Raw genomic sequence first — 20607 nt, 5'->3', positions numbered from 1 at the left:
TGGGATTACAGAGGGTAATCTTTGATCGTATGATGATTGGGTTGACCGATCCTTGACTTTGACAGGGTATTTCCAGGTGCGTCTAGCCCTATTTACCTTGCTCTTCCGCAGTACTCGTACCTTTGCAATTGTCATTTGCAGAGTAATTTACAGCAATAAAATACAAAAGCCGTATATGCATAAATCAACGAGGGCCACAAAAAAGTATAAATTAAGCCAAAAAATAATGGAAAGCCGCAAAAGCAGAAGACAGACAGCAAACCAAAAAAACCAATAAAACACCGAAACTGAAACTGAAACAACATCAAAAACAATGCATGGCAAAAAATGAAATTATTTAATTTATGAATGACATAAAATTTAATTTGAATGTTATGTCTGTCGCTCGAAAAGCGAACCTGACACGTGATCAAAATGTTGTATGTGCCCGCATCCGACCATCGATCGTCCATGCGAGTCAGAGTCGGAGTCGGAGTCCGGCTCAGAGGGATTTTCTGCCACAAATTATGTTAAGTTTATTGGGATTGTTAGCTGTCCGCAGAATTGCTGTTAATTCGCCATTAAAATGCGCAACATGTCAACGTCCAACCAAATGTCAAACGTTGACATTTTCCATAGTCATCGGCAGCAATCGAAATCGTGTGTGCGCCTATCGATACCGGCAAAACATCAAACAAACCTGTACAATCAGGGGAGCAGAAACGTTTAAGGGGCATACCGAAATACTTTCCAAGAAAGCCCTTTATAGATCAAATGGAATAATGTGTAGTAGAAACGGCAGAGACTAAATAGATTGTATTATTAATGACACCCAATCATATCGAATATAATCGTATATCAAACTTGAGAAATGAAAATGGAATTGATATCCAAATAATGTTCGATAAATTACGTCCAAGATCAAGCACTACTTATCGCCTTTGGAACTGACTATGGAATCATAAGTATCTTATTTTGAAATCCCTTAACCATTCTTACCTTACCTTCGCCCAAAAATATGTACAGAATACATATCTGCAGTACCTTCCACCGTAAAAGAGAACTAGACAAAAGATATTTTCAATGAAAAACTTAAATTTTATTGACTAAACTCACAAGAAAAAGGCAAAAACATAGAATAAATAATTTATGACCAATCAAAAAATACTCCTCCATAGTTCTTCTTTCTTGCTTTCGTATCATCCGACTTAATGTTTAATTTTAGCTAATTTTGCTCTGCACTTTGCTAGCAATGGACTTCAAAAAAAATATATATATTGTATGTTTACTCGTATAGTATGCTGGCAACTCTGGCTGCCGCCCTAGAGATGATACTCGTAGTTTGAGCGTGTGTGTGTTTGTGTTTGTGTGTGTGTGTGTGTGTGCGTGTGCGTGTGTGTGTATGCGGTAACCCTAGTCATAGGCTCTAATTGTAGGAAACTCTGTAAGCGGCGTATACTTTTCGAAAGCACCTAAACTTATTTACGATCTAGCGAAATATCAAATAGTATTTGGGTTACAATTTCACTGCTCCAATGCTCTCCATTCCTTCCTTCCTTCCTTCCTTCCTCCGAATGCTCTGGACTGCTCCGCATCCCTAGCTCCTGGCTCCTGGCTCCTTTGGGATCCTTTGTTTAACGCTCCTCTCAAAACTAAACAAAAAAACTAAAATATTTGAGTCCACAAAAACAAAACAAAAAAAAGAATTCCCAGCGGAGCCTGGAGGATGGAGGATCTGGTGGGACTGCGGATGGTGCTGATGCTACTACAGCTGTGTGTGTGTGCGTTTACCCCCCCTACAGCTCCTCCAGGCATCGGACATTGGTCAGCATGATGCGCGTAAGACGCCAGACCTGCTTGGCGGCGTTCTCCAGGGCACCGGGCGACTTGCCCTTGAACAGATCCATATTGGGCAGGAAGTAGTGCGGACAGCGACGGCACTGCAGGCAAGAGATCAGCTGCAGGAAGATGCCATTGATGCGATCGGCGATGCAGTTCTCCTCCCACTCCATCTCCCGTGGATGCTTCTCGCACTCGTATAGCAGCAGCGTCTTCAGATGATACGATGTCACCGGATTACCGGGCAAATCCAGATGACGGTCTCGTAGCGTCTTCAATATGCTCAAGCAGCGACGCCGACTGGCCCCTAGAATTGGGTAAAAATATGGGAAAGCGATTCGATTAGCATTGGAGTATCTACATATGTGTGGATTGATTGTGATGGGCGTCTTATTCTAGAATTAATATGGAATGAAATACTATTGTTATTGCCACAAATCGTTTATGTTCTGTCAGATATGGCATACATAATGGATCGTGGGATATCTTTTAGCTGGGATCTGTCCACTTATTCATGTCACAGATTAGAGAGAGGTCTTCTTTGCCGTTAGACCAACCCATTGTAACCTTTTAGCTCTAAAAATCTAAGGATCAACAAGCTTCAGCTCAGATTGGTCCGGACATTCCAGTACTCAACTACGAGTGACTCCAAGTGAAATTGGTTTATCTTCTTCCCATCCTGATGGACTTTTCTTAGTTAGAGTTTATTCTGGCAAACAATCAGGGTTCTTCTTTTTAGATTGCTTAGAGAAGGACTTTGCACTTGCCATAGTTAAAGACTATTTCCCGCTTCGGATCCCCGACTTTGATTGATCAACCCTTCAACCATTTATTCGTAGTTTGTTTTCAGTTTCGTGTACTTCTTGGAGCAAGTGCTATGAATATATGACGTTTATATGTATAGTATGTACGATTCCTAATTTATTATGGCCAAGTATGTTGGAAACACATAAATCATGACTACGTTGGCACCATGTCAACCGGGCTAATCTCGGCTCTTGCCCGATAATCACGTCTGCCTCTCTCTCCAGCCTGAAGACTCCCGGGCTCCTATAGAGTGGAGGAGTGCTCCGAGTTCCGTTTAAAATTTTAGCCTAATCAATATTGAACGATATTGCCACAATACGAGTATTGGCACTCGACAAACAAACATTTCGGAGGTACTGGAGAACCGAGTCGATGTCAAGTGGAGGCTAATTTAGTGTACAAGTGACAGTGCTAATTATAGTCATGGATCGCATCGCATCGTATCGGATTGGATTGGAGCGGATCCCCCATCAATCGATACCTGATATCGTGGACCTTTTTCCGAGGAAAGTTACTCCAAATCCAAATGGCAGGGGGAGCATTCAATGAAATGACAAACACGCGGGGGAACAAGCTCAAGATCAATATCGATCAGAGATCGAAGATCAGGGATAGGTAGAAGTAGAGGAAGATGAAGATGAAGGGGCACAGATTGTAGATTGGAGATTGGAGATCGTTGTCAGGGGCCCCCAGTCCCAGACCCAGAATTGATTTCGATTTTGGTTTCTGTTTCGGTTTTTGGTTTAATTTTCGTTTTTGTTTTGGTTTTTTTTCCCATTTCTTTTTGTCTTAGCTCTTGCCTTGCTTTGCTGTCCATCTCCTCTCTGTCCCACTGTCCTCCCGCTTCCCGCTTCTCTCTTCTCTGTTTTCGCGTTTTCTTCGTCATCTTCTTTCTGGCCAACGCGCGCTGTTGTTTTATTTATTTGTTGACTTTATCTAATCGCCGAGATTTAAAATATTTATAAAATCGTTTAGAAATTTATTTATGGCCCATCCATTGGCATTGTTCATATGGAAACCCGTTTTCCTCCAAAACGGTGGGGTCCGGGGGCCTCTGAGACTGCGCTTATCTCTCGGGGATCAGCAGATTTGTGTGGCGTTGTCGCGCTGCGGTCGGAGCGGAACCTGGGAGACACACGGAGGTGGAGGTGGAGGTGGAGGCGGAGACGGAGGCGGCGGTCGCATGGAGCTGTCCAAACTCCCCGAACGAACTCTTTTTCTCCGGTCTGGCCGATCGGATCGAACAACAGATTTATGATCGTACCCAAACCAGGCGTCGCTGAATCGTATCTCATATCATATCTGGGGCCCCCAATAATCAGATGTCTCATTGGGCACCGGTCGCCAGTCATCGACTCGATGACTGGACCCCGTCTAAACGATCGTCATTCCGGGGGCTGCCTTCAAAAGACCCCCTATATCATATCATATTGATCTAAGAGAGCGAATCAATTGATCTTAACTGATCTCCAGTAGACGGACGCCATTCGCAAGCGAAAAACTACCGAATTATTTTAGTTTTGAGATGATTTCAGATGGATCTCTTGAAGAACTTTCGTCAATCTTAAAGATGTGATCTGAGCAATCGACAAGTATCTCTGACTCCGCATACCGGGTCCCTTTACAGAAATTAACTTGGTGATCTTCAGTAGATCTGCGGATCTGCAAAACGCTCCTCAGGAACTGTTACCAACTTGATTTACAGACTCATGGATCCAAGTAGACTTAAACGTTACTATGAATTGATATTTCCCCCAAAGAATGTCCCGTTCTGCTTTTAAAACATTTCCGATCTAACGAAACGATCTCCCGGCCAAACTTCATTCCTCAATCTCCACCAGCCGGACAGTTTCGTGGTTAATTTACAATCAATTACGGGCATACCAATGGAGGAGTCGCTGATTTGTTGGGAATAAATCAATTCCATTTAAGTGTGTCACTGATTACCGATGCGAGATTGGGGGACTGGCGACATGGAGCAGGGAGCTCACCGCACGGGGAGTTGAGTTCTCTACTGATTTCTGGCGGATAATTTACTGCCGTGTAATGGCTTTCCGTGCGATCGTGATGGATAAGAGCAGAGCTGAAACAGAGGAGTAAACTCACCTTGCAGGAGACGATTCTCGGCGTCGGTGAAGCTCAGCACCCAGGCGTCGCCCTCCATGGCAGAGTTCTTGCCCTGGAGGGCGATGCACTCCTTGGAGAGCATGTCGAAGCCCTCAGTCTTAACCTCTGCAACGATATTGGGATGCGGCCAGGGTATGCCCGGCAGCGGCCAGTGGGAGGCGGAGCGCGGCCAGAGGCCGGCGCACTTGAAGGCGGGCGTTATCTGGACAATGATGCGCTCCCTGATCCTCAGCTTCACCTCCGTGGTGTCGGCGATCATTTTGACAATGTCACGGTAGGCACACTTGTCGCAGGCCTGCGCCACCAGCGTCTGGAAGCGGGAGCGGATCTTTCTGGCCGACAGATAGCCGGAGGCCGTGATGAACTCCACCCACAGCGACATGGAGCGCTTGCGGCCGTCGCTTAGCTTCAGCACGGCACAGCCGGGCAGGGTGCCGTCGTCCACAAAGTTGAGGACCCCCATCTGGTTGAGGTAGATGATGATCTCGAACTCCGTGGGCGAGATGACCTCGAGGCCCTCGAAGCGACCGTTGTAGTCGTTCAAGGAGGATATGAAGCGCGGCTCCTGCACCTCCACCTCCTTGAGAACGTCCTGGACGATACGGCACACCTCCTGGATCTGTTTGTGAATCTGCGCCTTCCGCACCTGCACCCGATCCGCGCAGTACTTGTTCATCTGGTAGACCATTTTGGATTGTGCCGCGATCATGTCCGACGGCACCAGCATAATGGCGGCCCCCGGTCCAGACGTCTTGGTCGTGGCTATAGAATATAGCCGTAGCAGGTCCGTCCGCCTCTCCTCTCCTCTTTCTGCTTATAAATGTATGTATCTCCTTGGAGTGGTTATTCTCTGAACAATTGGGTCATTATCTGGGATAATCACTGGAATAGCGGTTATATTTGTACACTATATTTTTTAGGCACTGGCACACAGTCACACACAAAAAAGAACAGACAGTCGTGTCGTGGGGCCGCGGACGAGCGAGTGAGCGATTCTACAAATTCTCAATCAACTTTTGTTCCAATTTGTATTAATTTTTAGATGGATAGTTTTTATTGGAACTACTTTTCTGAATTTACAAAAATATTCGACATATTTCTGTGTTTCCTTGTCCGCGGCCGAAAAATTTGTGAGATACAAGATACAAGTTTTATACATTTCCACAGCCGTCGAGATCGCAGCTGGCGTCGCTGTCGCTGCGGTGCGTTGCTTTGCTGCCATTTGTTCGGAGAGAGCTCAGTTTTGCGTTCCACAATGAGTTCGCGAGAGCCAGCAGCTAGAGAGAGAGGGAGAGGCAAAATGTTAACTCCTCCCTCATGTGGAACGCTTGCCGGTTGCAGGGTATTGAGTATGGAAATTTCTATACCCCTTGTCCTATGTTCCTTCCCAAAACTGAAACCTAAAATTGATGACTGATAGATTCAAGAGCAGGGCACCGACTGAGAGTTGAATGTTATTAATATTCATATTTTGTTTTAAATAATAAAGGAAAATATATATTTTGTGTCTAGCTTAAAAGTAGCTTAATAGTGGTTGAAAAATTTAAGAATCTAAACTAAAATGCTCAAATACAACGCCAAATTGAGCATCGTGCTCTCATTCAGCTCCTCTCACGCGCACTCCGGAGAGCGAGATAGCCTGCAGCTTTCTGTTTCGCTCTCTGCGCGTGCATCATGGCTGGAGTTTCTTCATCTCCTCTGACTTTGTTCGGTTCTCTTTGTTGGTTTTGTGTTCTTCGTTTGAATGGTGGGAATTATGGTTATGTTTTGGGTACATCCTTTTGTACAGGCTTCCCAGAGTTCCGTTCCCCTTGTTACCCCGGAAACATCAACCCTGGCCGAGTGGGCCCAACAACAACAGTAATGTTTTCATTATGCTGCCACTTGGCTCCGCCTCTTTCACACACTCTCACTCTCCCGCGAAACATAGAGAGCCTCTCACATAGATAAGCACCAATACAGCAACGCACTCTATATCGCACTCTCCCTCGCACGCGCACTCGTCGGCCTGTGCGGGTGTTTTAGTTATTTGCTCTTGGGGGTGGGGGGTGGGTGTGGGTGGAAACGGTTGGCTGGATAAATGGTCGAAACGGTTGACGGTTATTGGGGGATGTGAAGGGATTCCTTAGGCCACAGACAAATGCTGAATATGCATAAGGCTCTCCGGCTCGGGATAAGGAAAAAGAAAAACAAGCTCTTGCTGAAAAAGTGGCTAGGAATATTGATTTAGGGCTTTTTATGGGTATTATGGTAACTGGAAAGGTGACCCCGATCTGGTCACTGTTTTAAAGGGATAATTCGTAAATCAGGTGTTAAAAAATGTCACGAAATTGATTACCCGACATCATTTGGAATAGACTAAAATCGCTAAGTTTAAGATTACTGGCTAAAAATCAGAGATTTGTTATTATTTTCCTTTTTTAACCGAAACGGTGACCCCGATCTGATCAGAGAAAGGTCCAGTGGATGTTTAGATTTCTTTGGCTACATTTTCTGGAGCTACAACTTTAAAAAGTCTTGTTGTGATGGAAAGTATCCGTAAATATTTCAATTGTTTTTTAAAACGACTTTAATTCCATTGTTCGAAGTTTCCTTAGCGATATTCTGAGTCAAATTTCTGAAAATATAAGTGGGGTGTCTCCAATCTTCTAACTGAAAGTTCTTCATCAAACTATTCAATAGGAATGGGACTGACTCCCACCCAAACACTTTTCAATGAGACCCACTCAAAGCTGAGATAGAGCTACATACATATCTATCTCTGTCGTCCTCCCTCCTTGGCTATTCCGTTGGATACCGTCCTGAGTTAATGCATATCTAATGTGATTAATGAGCGTTTAACACGAGCTTCGAAGGCTGGGTGTACACTCCACTCCGCGGAATGGGATGGTATGGTATGGTATGAGTTGGGTGGGGATATCTATATATCTGGGGGTCACCACTCACCGTCCGAGACGGCAGCCATTGCGGACTCCCTGCTCGAGGGCCGGGCCTGCCTGTCTGTCCACTCGAAGAACATTAAGTTGCACTTTAAAGAGCGGCGAACAAATTATTATGTATAATTCAATTTGAACTGTGTGCCGGAACGTGCATTAAGATAATGCTAATTAACACCTCAGAGGGCCACAACCTACCACTACCCTAAAAGGTAGGACTGCGACTACGATTACGACTCTATATGCATATTCCCCCCAAAGATGCTTTCCATCCATATCTTCCACTCTCTCTCTTTTGGCCCCCGATAAGCGAGGGGGAAGGGAGGGGAACCGCAGCCTGTCCAGAAATGGAAATGAGAAGAGCGCCGCGCTGATAATGGAGAAGGAGGAGTGGTAGAAAAATGCGGCTGGAATCATTTTAATGGCCGCGTAAATGTGGAAAATTATCAAAGGAACACGAACTTAATTGCGGCCATTATCGCTTTTATGGCATATAAATTGAAAATGAATTATGCAACGGTCTGGGGACGGGCAACGAACACGGCAACGGCACCTCTAGAGATCTTCATTAGTTGGGGGCTCAAGGTCAGGCTTCGAAGACGATTGCACGGGAAGACAAGGAGGAGGAGCAGGAGGAGGCTGTACCTGGGAGTAGCGTCCATCGTTTTTCCACCTTCCTCGTTTATCAGTCATGTTCATGGATTTATCGGCGATTGGCAATCAACGATCGATCCTCGATAGGTTGCAATCGATTGCTCTGCGGCTGTAGCCCGGTAGTCGCATCTTTAATTAAATTGTGTATGTTCGGGACCCGGAGACGACTTCATCTGTGGACTCGGTTCCATTTATCAGTTGCACGAGATCTCCATGGTTACTCCTCCTCCTCCTCCTCCTCCCCATCCTCCATCTCCTGGTCACATACGCTTTGTGGTTCGCCTTCAGTGTGGACTCCGAAATGGGCAAATGGCGGAAAATTAAGCAGCCCGCAACAGATTGCAATCGCTGCCACAACATCCCCATGCCCTCTTTCCCCTTCCTGACATTCCGTTGTTGGCCCTTCGAGGAAGCGATGTCCAGCAGCTGCTGCTTCCAACACGACACGCTGCCCCTTCTGCACCTTCCTTCCCTGTTTCCCCTTTTGTGGCGCTTTCGCAGGGCGACACTTTGACGGGGACAAGTTCATTTCGTCTGAACAGAGTCCCAGAAAGGAGTCCCAGGTCTCTTTGTATGCGAAAGGAGTCCAACTAGTGGAAACGACTGGATATAACCAATGCCCTCAGGAAAGTGTTCTCTTTCTCAATTATCAATCGAACCTTTATTTAGAGCAGAACTTTTCGATGGATATCTTTTTCAATGCTGTCATGAAAATGTAAACATCTCAGGTGCACTATAGTAACTCTTTAAAATATCAATGGAACAATCGAATATCAAACGGTTCAGGATAATGTATTCTGTTTCTGCGAACTCGTAATTTCTAGCAATTAAAACCACTCAATGGAATCCGTCACGACAGATTGATACTTACAATATCAGTATACAGAGGCCATCATGCCTTCGTTGAAAACGATATCTGTCTATGAGACACAGGATTACTTACCATCCTACATTATTCCCACCATCAAGAAAAAGAGAAAGGTCTGAGGAAATCTTAGACAATATTTGAGCGGCTAGCCCACACACGATCTGTGGATTAGGTTCGTGTCTAGATTGGGCTTCCTTGGCGGCAGAGATGCATAGTGAATGATCAGTCGATCGAAGATCGGAGAGAAAAGCCGAAAAGGTTATTGCTAGTGGAAGGACAACGACAACGCCAACGCTTAATTAGGCCAAACAATGATGCACCTTGCAGGAGTCGAATCGGGGCACGATCATCGATCATCGATCATCGTTCATTTTCCGATTGAGCTGGCCCGAGAGCTGGCTCTGATAATCCCCCAGTACTTGGCCCTCTTCGGTCGAGAGAGCGGCAGCGGCTCCATTGTGCAGTCGAGTTTGTCATTCGATATGATGGCTACGTTGACAGGGCCGAGGGCTTAGCTGATGAAGACAACTGATGGCGCTTGGGCAAGGGGTCAAGCCTGGGCCCTTCTTCGCCGCTGCTGCCACTGGCCACTGGCCACTGGCCGGCACTTGTGTGTGTGGCATGTGCAAAGGTCAGCTGGCTGCAGAGGGCAATGGCATTCGGCAGCATTTTAACATTTACCTGCCATGTTGCCCTGTCCCTGCCCCTGCCTCTGCCGCCGCGATCCGAATCCGAACCGATCCGATCCGACTCTGGCCAAGTGGCGCCTGCATCCCGTCGTGCGTCGTCTGCATATGCGGAATATGCGTGAGCGTCGCCCTGGCGGGGGCATGCCACACGAAATGAGACTGGCGAACAAGCTCCACTCCACTCCACTCCAGTCGACTCGACTCGCATTCAAATCTCTCCCGCTCCCCAGGCACCCCCCACCGGTGTGTCCACTGCCCTCTGTGGACAACACACACACTCCGACATTAAAGAACCAGTAAGAACGGCTTCAGTGGATGATTTAGACTGAAATATACCCTATACCCCACGGAATGAGGAACATTATGAGCACTCCTCCCACGATTAAACCCAGATGGGGGAGTCCACTCCCTTTTGCTAGATCCTTCTATGAGTATATTATTCCTTCAGGCTGTCACATGCGTCTGCACGATTACCATATACCCCTTGGGGGCCCTCAGAGTACCGGGTATAATCAGCGACATGCGGTTAAATATGCTTAAGTTTTTCCGCGGACAACTTGAAATTAAGTAGATGCCAGAGTCAGAGACAGAAAGACAGAAAGACAGAAAGAGAGAGAGAGAGCGAGAGCGCCTAAGACCTGGCAAATTGTTAGCTTCGTGGCTCCTTCCCCCAAGTTCCAGTTCCAGTTCCAATCCCTGTTCCAGCTCCCACTGTCAGACAGGTCCCCGTGGTCGAGAGTCTCATGTAGTTGCCTCGATTTATATTTTGTTTGGTCAGAGGAAGTATCAACGCGTTTGCGTAAATGCTGGCTTAATCCATTCATTATGGCCATTAGGCTTTGTATAAAGCCTTGTGCTTGTGCCCCTCTCTCTCTCTCTCTCTCTCTCTTTCCATTCCTTCGAGCTCCAGCTGGATCCGGGGATCTGGCTACCAATAATTGCACAGAGAGAGAGAGAGCAATTGATTAATCTCGACTCTTGGGCCATGTCAACGGGCCGTAATCTTCTGCCACTGACACGTACGTAAAGTGCAGGTATCCGGGGGGAGGAGTAATGGTAATTGTGGGGTAACAGACATAATTGTATGGGCCCCCATTCCTCTCTCTTTCAGACCTAAAGGAAGTTAGCTTCTGTGTCCTGAGGGAACTCTTGCGATGCATTTCGATAGTAATTTCAGGTTCTATAATTGAATATGATCGGTGAAGAACATTTAAATGTGTTATCCATCGAATGCTGATGCTCTAAATATCCATTAGAATCCAACAAACGAGTCATAGATTGTGATTTTCATCACTTTCTGTTCTTTAGATCATTGAGTGGAATTCCGATATCTGGAATACATATACATACAATAAATTTATACCCATTCGACTACACGTCCCACAGAATGATCGTTTAGGATCACACGAAGGCACGGTCTTCCCACAGCATCAGACTGAGTCCAGGTGAGATCGCTGCGGGCTCGAGAGGCAGCGGTAGAGGTAGTCGGGAATGAGATCATTTAGCGATCGTTCTCATTTAAATTATAACCAAAAACACATGCAGCGCTCGCCGTCAGAGGTGGAGGTGGAGTTTTGCAAAAAAAGAAGTTGGAGCTGGTCCAGGTCCAGGTCCAGGTCCAGGTCTCTGGAAGAAGTCGGAACTGGTTGGGATTTGGTATGCAAAACTGGTGTGCGAGAGGCTGTTCTGTCTTATCGCCTGCCTTCATTTAAATTATGGCAAAGAATTTCAACTCCTCCCTGTCGTTGGTTGGGTTTTAATGCAATTCCTGCGATCGGTCTACATGCCCTGATGAGCCATTAGGCCATTAGTCGCCCGTAAAAGAGCCACCAATGCGAGGGGCAACAGCCGAGGACCCAAACATTTCCTCAGATAACAAGAGAGCTTATGGATGGAGTGTGTGGCGCCCATAAACATGAGATTGCTATTATAGAATGCACCCAAATCCTGCTACCAAGGGCCAAAGAGGGCTTGCACTTTGCATTATCGACGAGGGAATGCGAATTCTTCCTCTGTACATCGATCACTTGACTCCACTCCACTCCACTCCACACCACTCGACTTCGATTCCTCCTGCAGCATTTCCCATTGTAAAATTGACCAATTTATGGGGCAAACACGTCGCAGTCCCAAATCCCAGTTGGCTCGGCTCGTATTGTACAAGTGTTTATTTTGATGGCCATCACAGTCAGTCGCTAATTAGGATGTCCTGTCCCTGGTCTCTGTCCCCCCTGGGCCTAACTCGAGCGAGCTATCTGTGCTATCGTTAAAATCAGAATCATGCAAACGTTTAACTGCGCTACAAAACTTGTCGCAACAAACCCCATGCACCATGCCACATGCCCCATGCCCCAATGCCCGTGGACGATGTGGGACGAATACTTACGATCATTATGAGCCCGATCACGAATCCACGATCAGTCGCTGTCTGGCTGGCTGGCTGGCTGGCTGGCTGGCCATACAAGATCGTAAAAATGAGGCAGTTACAAGGCAGTTGGGGCCATTGGCGCTGGACCAAATCCCCCATAAACTTGGCTAACTGATGGCCGTAGAAAGCTGAAGATCCAACCAAAAGACTGAAGCTGTTGAAGCTGGTGTCTGGCTGTTGTCTCCTGATGGTTCACAATTTGTAATTGAATGCATGTAAATTGATTTCATCTACCAAAAGTCATAATTTCCAGCATTTTATTGGGTGCACGCCAACCCCAACCCCAATCCCAGGCTCGGCTCGGCTCTCTCTCCCTCCCCTTGCTTACGGACTTCCAACCGAGTTCCAGTTGCAGTTCCAGCTCCAGTCCTGGGCCCCTAAGTGATGCCCATGTGCTTAATATTATCAGCAAGTACACTTTAGGCCATTAGCAGGCCATTTAGTAGCCCCTGTCTGCCTGTCCGTGTCCGTGTCCGCCGCAGAAGATGATCATTTCACTCTCTGGAAAGGCGGGCGGGGGGCGGGGGGACTGGGGCTGGGAAGTTGATTGTGATAATTCCTGTGAGAGGTGATCACGCTGCTATCTTGAATTATGTCAGTTTGGTAATTTTATGCGAATCTTGTTAATTGCGCATAAACCTGCAGACTATTGGCTCTCTCTCGCTCTCTGTCTCTGTCTCTATCCACACGCATGCGCACACGGACACGCACACGCAAGTGGCAGCTGCGCAGCTGGAACGAAGCTGTTGGAAAGAAGGAAGACTGAAGGCTCCAGGAAGGGGAGGCAGGCCCAACAACATGCTAATGAGAAATGGCCAATTTCACAGGAAGCATTCAATCCTGTGAAAGGAAATCCACACTTTGCGCACAGGGCACTGTCATGCATTCGAAAGTCATTGGAAGTGCGCACAGGAAGCAGTCTGAAAACAAAAATATAAGAAAATCCAATGAGGTTTTCCCACAATGATTGGACTGCACTTGAATTGATTTTAAAGTGATTGAAACTGACATGAAATCCTTTGCGAGTGATGAAAAGTCGTCGACTGTAGGAATATGCCCTGGAAGCTCATGCGCTCTCTCTCACTCTCTCTCTCTCTCTCTGTCTGTCTGTCCTTTTCTGTCTCTGAGCGATTAAAGAGTAAAACCTGCATTGAATGAGTTTTCGTAGTGATGATAGTCCTCTACTGGAAGCTGCCCTCAAAAGGGTAAATAGAATAACACTGAACAAAATGTTCAATCAGAGCGGCTGCACGATTTCTTCCAGATATTCCCCCCCCCCAATCACCAAGCGCATAATGGATGCGGGAAATCAATTTATAAAACAACAGCAGAGCCGCCGCAGAACCGCTGGCGCCGGCGCCGGCATCGAAGTCGAAGTCGCCGTCGCTGTTTTAGTCGCTATCGCGGTTTCAGTCGCAGTCGCGGCTCTTCAAAATCGCATAAATTGCGGTTAATAACGCGCGCTTAGGCCACAACTCATGTCAAAATGCATCAAGGGGCACCGTATGGGGAATATTTATATTTCGCTGCAGCAGCAGCAGCGCCTTTCGACGCTCCCCCCCAAACCCCAAGCCGAAAGGAATGGAAAGGAGCCACAGCCACACAGCACACACAAAACCAATAAAAGGCTCCACAACTGGAGTCGAGGCTCGGGGCATCACTTCAGCTTGGACTGCAACTGGAGCTGGAGCTGTGTGTGGACTGTGGGGACTGGACTGGGGGCCTGGGATAAATTATTTTGGGACAAGCAAAATATCACTTCGATTAATTCAAACAAAGGCCAGCGCTCGGACCCGATTGCTGTCGCTGTCTCTCTCTCCCACATCCCACATGATCTCTCCGTACCTCCGTCGCCGTCTGCGTGGATCGGGCCAATGCAAATAGAGTTGAAAGAAAGAGGGAATTGAAATTCGCTCAGCCACATCCCCTCCCACACAGCCCCAATGGCGGCCTGATCTGCCACAAGAGAGCAGCGCACCGCAGTGTATACCCTTTCCGAAAGACATATTACTTCGCACAGATACTTGAAGGCATTTCCGTCTGCTCTTGTTTGGAATCTATAAAAACTAGACCTTATAAATCTTCTGCCAAGATTGCTCTACTATATGGATGATGCCATAGGAAGCCCACATTAAAGATAATCCAACCAAATAACTCGCTCGAAGGAAGCTCAATATCGGATGCAAGGGTATGATGAGTTTCGGCCAACAAAACTAGCACCTTGTCTTCTGGTTATTGTTTCTTCTCTTCTGTAGATATCTTCCTCCACCTCCTCCGCATTGTTGGCTTGCTGGGTTGTGGGGCTGTGGGGCTGTTGGGTGCGCTTGTTTATTCGGGATCGAACTTAATTTGGAAATGATAAGTTGCTCTCTGTCGGCTGGGCAGGGCGGCAGTCTTTTATGTCTTTGGTCGGGGAAGCTTCACAGGCTGGGCGTGCGGTGTGGCATATTGATGTTTTACTTGCAAATCGACAAATGCAAAAGCAATGTTCTGCTAGTCGATCTTTCGATTACCATAGTTGAACGGCATTTAATCGCAGAAGTAACTTGAGTCGAAGTTTATCGATAGCTGTTGCAGCGGAAGGTTCTATAGACGCAGAGAATTGCAAAAAGTATTTGTGGTTAGATTTTTTACTGTCTTTAAATCAGACTCAATATCTTATCTTTACCTTTATCGATTCATGCATATTTTTAAGATAGTCATCGGCGATAGTCATCACACTGATACTGCTTATCGGACAGGTCATCGATAGGAACATTACTGCCACCTCTTCCCCACTCTCTCGCCCTTTCTCTCTTGTTAGCCACACACGCAGTTCAGTTCACAGCAAAAGTGTCTTAAATTGCATACCCAAAGCACATGAAAAACAAGCAATTTAGGGCAATTTCGATTAAAATCAATATTTACAAGGTTCGAGCTACAAAAACAAAAAAAAACACCAAAAGATGACGTGGGTCTGGAGACTCGGGTGAAGAGGTGCGCGAAGAGAAAGAACAGCTCCAGTCACGAGGCTCTGACACCACGGGTGGGGCCTGTGGGGCGAAGAGTGGGGTTTTCTTTGCAGTGCGCCAAAATTACAAATTTAAACATGAAATGTTATAAATAATGCGACGATGATGGGGCTGCAATGGGATGAGGGAAGCACCAAAAACCTACAAAAGAGAAGGCCCCAGCTCCAGTCCAAGCCCAAGTCAAAGTCAGAGCTGCAGAATGGAGAATGGAGACTCGAGACTCGAGACTGTTTCGTACCTCGATATGGGCCTGGGCCCCGAAGGCGGAAGACCCGATCCGATCCGATCGGACCCTACTACACCCAGGGGTGGGGCATACACGGCACAGGGGGGGCTGTGGCTGTGGTTGTGGCTGTCCTAAAGAGCTGTTGATGTGGCTGGGACCTGGTCTGGTGTTGTTGGTTTGCTTTGGTAATCACCTTTTGTTATAAAGACTGTAATTAGGGCTTCATTAAAAGGGTGGTCCAGGCTTGTCTTCGCCTTGGCAGGCCCAGGCCCAGGCCCAGGCCCAGAACGTTGATTGAAAACGTTCGGACGGTTGATGGTCGCGGGACAGTGGGACAGGGACAGGCACAGGCAAAGGCACAGGAGGGGCCTGGTATGTAGCGCCGATCAACAAGCGGGCCACGCCCACAGCGCACGCCTCATAAATAAAGTGAAATGTGCGTGCGTGCGATCCCCTCCAATCCAATCCAGGCGGCACAGTGGTTCCACACCAGTCAGTGATCCCATCCGAACAGCAAGAGGAACTGAAGCATAAAAGTGGCACCACTGTAATCCAAGCAATGCCTTGACCGGGCCAAAAACAAATAGCAAACCCTGCATAATTATAGTCCGAACAAAGTGCTCTTTTATGAAGGGGCGGACATTTGCAGCGCAGTTTATTCACCTGCCACGGATGGATCCATGGATCCATGGACCCACGGACCCACGGCCCACTGTGGCCGAGCAAGACCCACCGCATGTCAGTTCGAAACTGGGACTGAAACTGGGACCACATTGAGGAAATTTCACGCCTTGCAGCTATTTGCAACTCCAGGTTTTTGGGATCCATCTCCGTCTCGAGAATTGGACTCTGATTGCGGACTCTAAGTCTGGTCTGAGCTTGCTGCTCTCTGTGTTCTGTTTGCTCTGCTAAACGTCGGCCGCAATAATTAAAATGCCATCAATGCACCTGACGCACTAGACGAGGGCTGCTGCCTGTGTAGCCTGAAGCAATGCCTCATACCTGTCCCTCGCCGCGGCCAAGGCCCTGCTGCAGTACCTCTGGACTCTACTCTGGTGTACCTGCGGTTGGGCCCCAGACTCTGTCTGTCTCTGCAGTTGGATTGATCGCTTGATCACACCGATAAGAACGATGCAGGAAGAACGTAGAACATAACCAGGACAGAGCCTAGAACAGAAAATGTCACCAGATGCGGGGCGTGGGTGGGGGGCGTTGGCTCAATGAACATATGATTTATAGATCGGGCATGTCGTTGACAGGCCGCAGGACAGGCTGGGCCCAAGGCCCAAGGCCCAAGGCCCAACCCAAGGCCAACCAACTGTCTCACCATCGGGGCCTCCATCGACATCCCTCTTATCGCTTCTTGGACATTAGATAAAACTACCATCAGTCTTTGGCTAGGGAACTGACTGCCTTCCCGTCTGGATCTGTCCCGTGTCCCTTCCCTTCAAGCCGCGTGACCCAAAATATCCAAATGTTCCATTCCTTTTGATAAATTTCTTCGGCTCTCTTGCTCGGGGAATGAGTTTAAAGATGGCTTAGTGTTGACAGCATTGGTAGCTTGAGCAATCGATTGCCCGAAACTTGGATCTTTTAAATACTACTAAATCTAAATCGAATCTAAGTCCCTAACTCTTTAAATATCTAAAATTGAATCATAATTGCAGCTATCATCAATATTTTGATTCTTTTTTAAGTTCCTTTTAGAGCCATTACACACTTATATTCATATATGTAAGGATTTCTCCGAATTATTTCGTTATAATGTTGTGACTGCATAGATTGTGCCTAAACAATGGTTATTATCGATAGCTTACCCAGCCAATTTCCACTCTTCCCCCACTCTGGGGCTTTTGTCAGTTCATTATGGCTGCTGTTGTCCCATTGTGGCTCCCCTCGAGCTGGCCCTGCGGGTTGTCCGCTCGCCCGATGACCTGCCTGCCCGTTATCCCATTGAGAGAGTGGCGCCACGATATGGAGTGGAGCTATGAGTGGCTGCTGACCCGAGGCCTAATCGAAAACGTTTCGATGGTGGATTCCAGGCCAGACAATGTGTCATTTTAATGCTGTTCCAAATGATTTTTATTGTGCTCATTTGGGCTGTTGGGTTACACTCTTGTGGCCTCCTCAGCTCCTCTGCTCCGGCCTCTGAGATCTTGTTGGTATTCCTACCATGTCTGGAGGAGGGATCGTAAACATTTATTAGTTACGGCTCATTTCGGGGCGAATAAACAAACAAACAAACAAATAAACGCCCAGACACAGGCACAGGCACAGACAGAGGCAGAGGCAGAGACATACCCTGTGCACAGGGCACAGGGCACAGGGCACTGGAACCGCCACCTGCCGCCGGCGTGGATCTTCTCGGAGCACGGCTTTTGGGTTCCACGGATCGCTCCGATCGCAGATCCTTTCACTTTTTAATGAACCTAATGAACGGCCGCATAAATCATCGTTCGAAGAGCCCACAAATGTCGAAAGTTTGTCGCGCTCATTAAATGGACACACGACCACAGAGACCACAACCAGAGGGCCGCCACGCCCAGCTGACGGCGTTAGGTCTCATTTCACGCTTCAGGAGGAGATGGTTTCCAAGGAGTGGGGTGGGGTCTCGGCGAGCGATCATGAAATTAATGCTATTAATCTATTGGATTATGACCACTGGAAAATTAACTTGCCACATCATTTGTAGCCCTCTGCCTGTCTTCCACTTCAGTACATTTTATGGGCTCCTGTTGTGCCGCCGCTGGTCCTGGTCCAGCAGGTGGAAATGGCTAGGACGGGGCTCCTTGAACTGGCCAGGATTAGCATAAAGAGTGTGTGTTGACTAATTGCAAATATTCAGGATGGTATCTCGATAACGATAACGATTTCGATTAGCGTTGTATCATCGCGAATGGCTTCGCCTTGCAATAAACGGAACCTTCTCCTCTGAGGGCACGGCCCTGGATTCCTTTCAGCTTATCCAGTGAAAAGGTAACCAAATAGTTCTCTCATTGTTCCACTGCTGATCTCGGTGGTGCATCAGTCATCATTTCATTTATTACAACAGCTGAGGCAATAACAACAGCCACGCCCCTTGAGCGAGAGGGAATAACGGAATAACAATAGACCGAACGTCAGCTGACAAAAGGCTCGCCAAAATGGCAAATTCTGGCAGTCCTCTCGTAATTGTTTGCTTATCGGGCTTGTTAATCAGTTTACAGCCCTGCCTGGCTTGCTGCCGCTCCCCTTCCCGTTCCCGTTCCCGTTCCAGTTCCTGCTTCTGTTCCTTGTTCCTTGTTCCGGCTGCTTCTTATCGCAATGCCTCAGCTTTGGTTTCATATTACCATCAAAGCGATGTCAAAAAGTAAGATATGCCCCTGGCGATTTGACACGTGATTGGAGATAAATGCATATGATGAGAACAAGAGAGAGAGGGAGCTTCTCCCGGCATCTTCGGTCTGGATTCAGAGCCGCTTTGGTGAGTTCTTCTAACGCATTTCCATAAATATTTATTGCTGATTATATTACGGCCTGCCAGCACGATATCGGAAACATGGAAACATCTGTTTGCGGCAGTACCAGATCGATAAAAGACATTCTGGCCAAGGGCCCTTGGACAATACCCTCGGAGTCGAGAGGCGGTAGTCGGTAGTCGGGAGTGCCCATATATGGTACTATGTATATGGTCGCCCCAATGGGCCAAGTTGAGTTGTATCGGGGCGTAAAGCAACATGTTCCATGTTCCACATTGTGACACGATACGCTTCGCATACCGCACACGCGCAGTCCTGTTCCGTTCGTTCTCAGTTCGGTTCCTTTACTGTTACTGTTACTGCTCCTGTGCTCTCCCTCTCTATCTGTGCCCTTGTCTTTCTCTGTCCCATGGAATTCCATGGCATTCTGCTGCAGCTATCCTATTGTTATTGGTGTTTTTTGTTAATATCCCTGGAGAGGGTAGTATGATTTGTCCCACGTGTTTGTAACACACAGACGGAAGAATTTCCGACACCATAATAAATATAGAATCCTGGTAAGCATATAAAATCGATAGCGCTTTCACTGAACGTAGTATATGCATATGCATATAGTTAGAGCCAACAAGATAGAATAATAATCCTGCTTGTAATGCCAGCCTTATATGAGCATATGCTTAAATAATAACTCTTCGATCTTTCCAACAAGATTCCTTCTTTGTGAGAAGCTTTATACATAGTTTGTGATTGTATTGTATTGATATCTCCATAAAATGTGGTTACCCCAGGAACGAAACGATGAATCCGCAAGGGTATCTAAGGCTGCGGCCCGATACAACCCTTCCTTTCTCTCGGTTCTGTGCTCTGTTGTATTTGCTGTTGTTTTGTCGTGTTCAGTTGCCGTAATGTTTGTGTTAGTGTCGTTTTCTGGAAGTGTACGAGTCGTATTTGTTTGTTTTATGGGCGCATAAAATTTAATGCCGCATAAAGTTATCGCCTAACGAGCTCAATGGGCAACAGAGAAAGAGAAAATACAACAGCCAAAAGAAAGGAGATGGGGAGCTAAGCGGCTCTGAGGCACCCTGTAACCCAGCAGCAGGTCCCGTCTCCGAACGATCGACCGATTTGTGAGCAATTTTAATTTGCGTTGCATTTTCATTGCGTCGCAGCTATTTTCAGTCCATCTCTTTGGATATTTCCACTTTTTTTCAGTCCGTATCTTTCTCTCTCTCTCTCTCTCTCTCTGGACATGTCCACTTTTTGTGTGCAATGTGCACCTCTCCGCCTCTTGTAATTTGAGCGTAATTCACGTAAACGACACATTCCAATGCAGCCTCGGCGGAAAGCCAGAGGCCTCGACAGTAGGGGGTAAGCCCATTCGGAGTTCAGATTTTAGTTGCCATTCCCCTCTGAAATACGCCCCTGATCGAGGCGATAAGCTCTGGCAGTCAATTTGCTTGACACCTCACGTTCATCAATGAATGGCGATGCTGTTGCTGCTGCTGCTGCCGCTGCTGCTGGTGCAGCCGGCTGTCGTCCGCAGATCTCTCACTTACATACATAGCTCCTCGTCATTGCTGTTGCT

The 20607-nt window shown here is 47.2% G+C and overlaps 1 protein-coding gene across 1 annotated transcript; it reads right to left on the bottom strand.

Annotated features, from left to right (window-relative positions):
* Positions 1-1111: 1111 nt before the first annotated feature.
* LOC6599253 (protein mab-21) lies at positions 1112-5831 on the bottom strand. The gene is made up of 2 exons (XM_002024243.2): positions 4732-5831; positions 1112-2125 (listed from the first exon to the last, which is right to left on the bottom strand). The coding sequence occupies exons 1-2, from the start codon at positions 5477-5479 to the stop codon at positions 1776-1778; spliced, it is 1098 nt and encodes a 365-aa protein (XP_002024279.1). The 5' UTR covers positions 5480-5831; the 3' UTR covers positions 1112-1775.
* Positions 5832-20607: the final 14776 nt, after the last annotated feature.

The sequence above is a fragment of the Drosophila persimilis genome, unplaced genomic scaffold (genome assembly GCF_003286085.1).
Source record: "Drosophila persimilis strain 14011-0111.01,24,50 unplaced genomic scaffold, DperRS2 tig00000735-arrow-arrow-pilon, whole genome shotgun sequence".
Classification (NCBI taxonomy): domain Eukaryota; kingdom Metazoa; phylum Arthropoda; class Insecta; order Diptera; family Drosophilidae; genus Drosophila; species Drosophila persimilis.
This window is presented reverse-complemented; position numbering and strand designations above follow the sequence as displayed.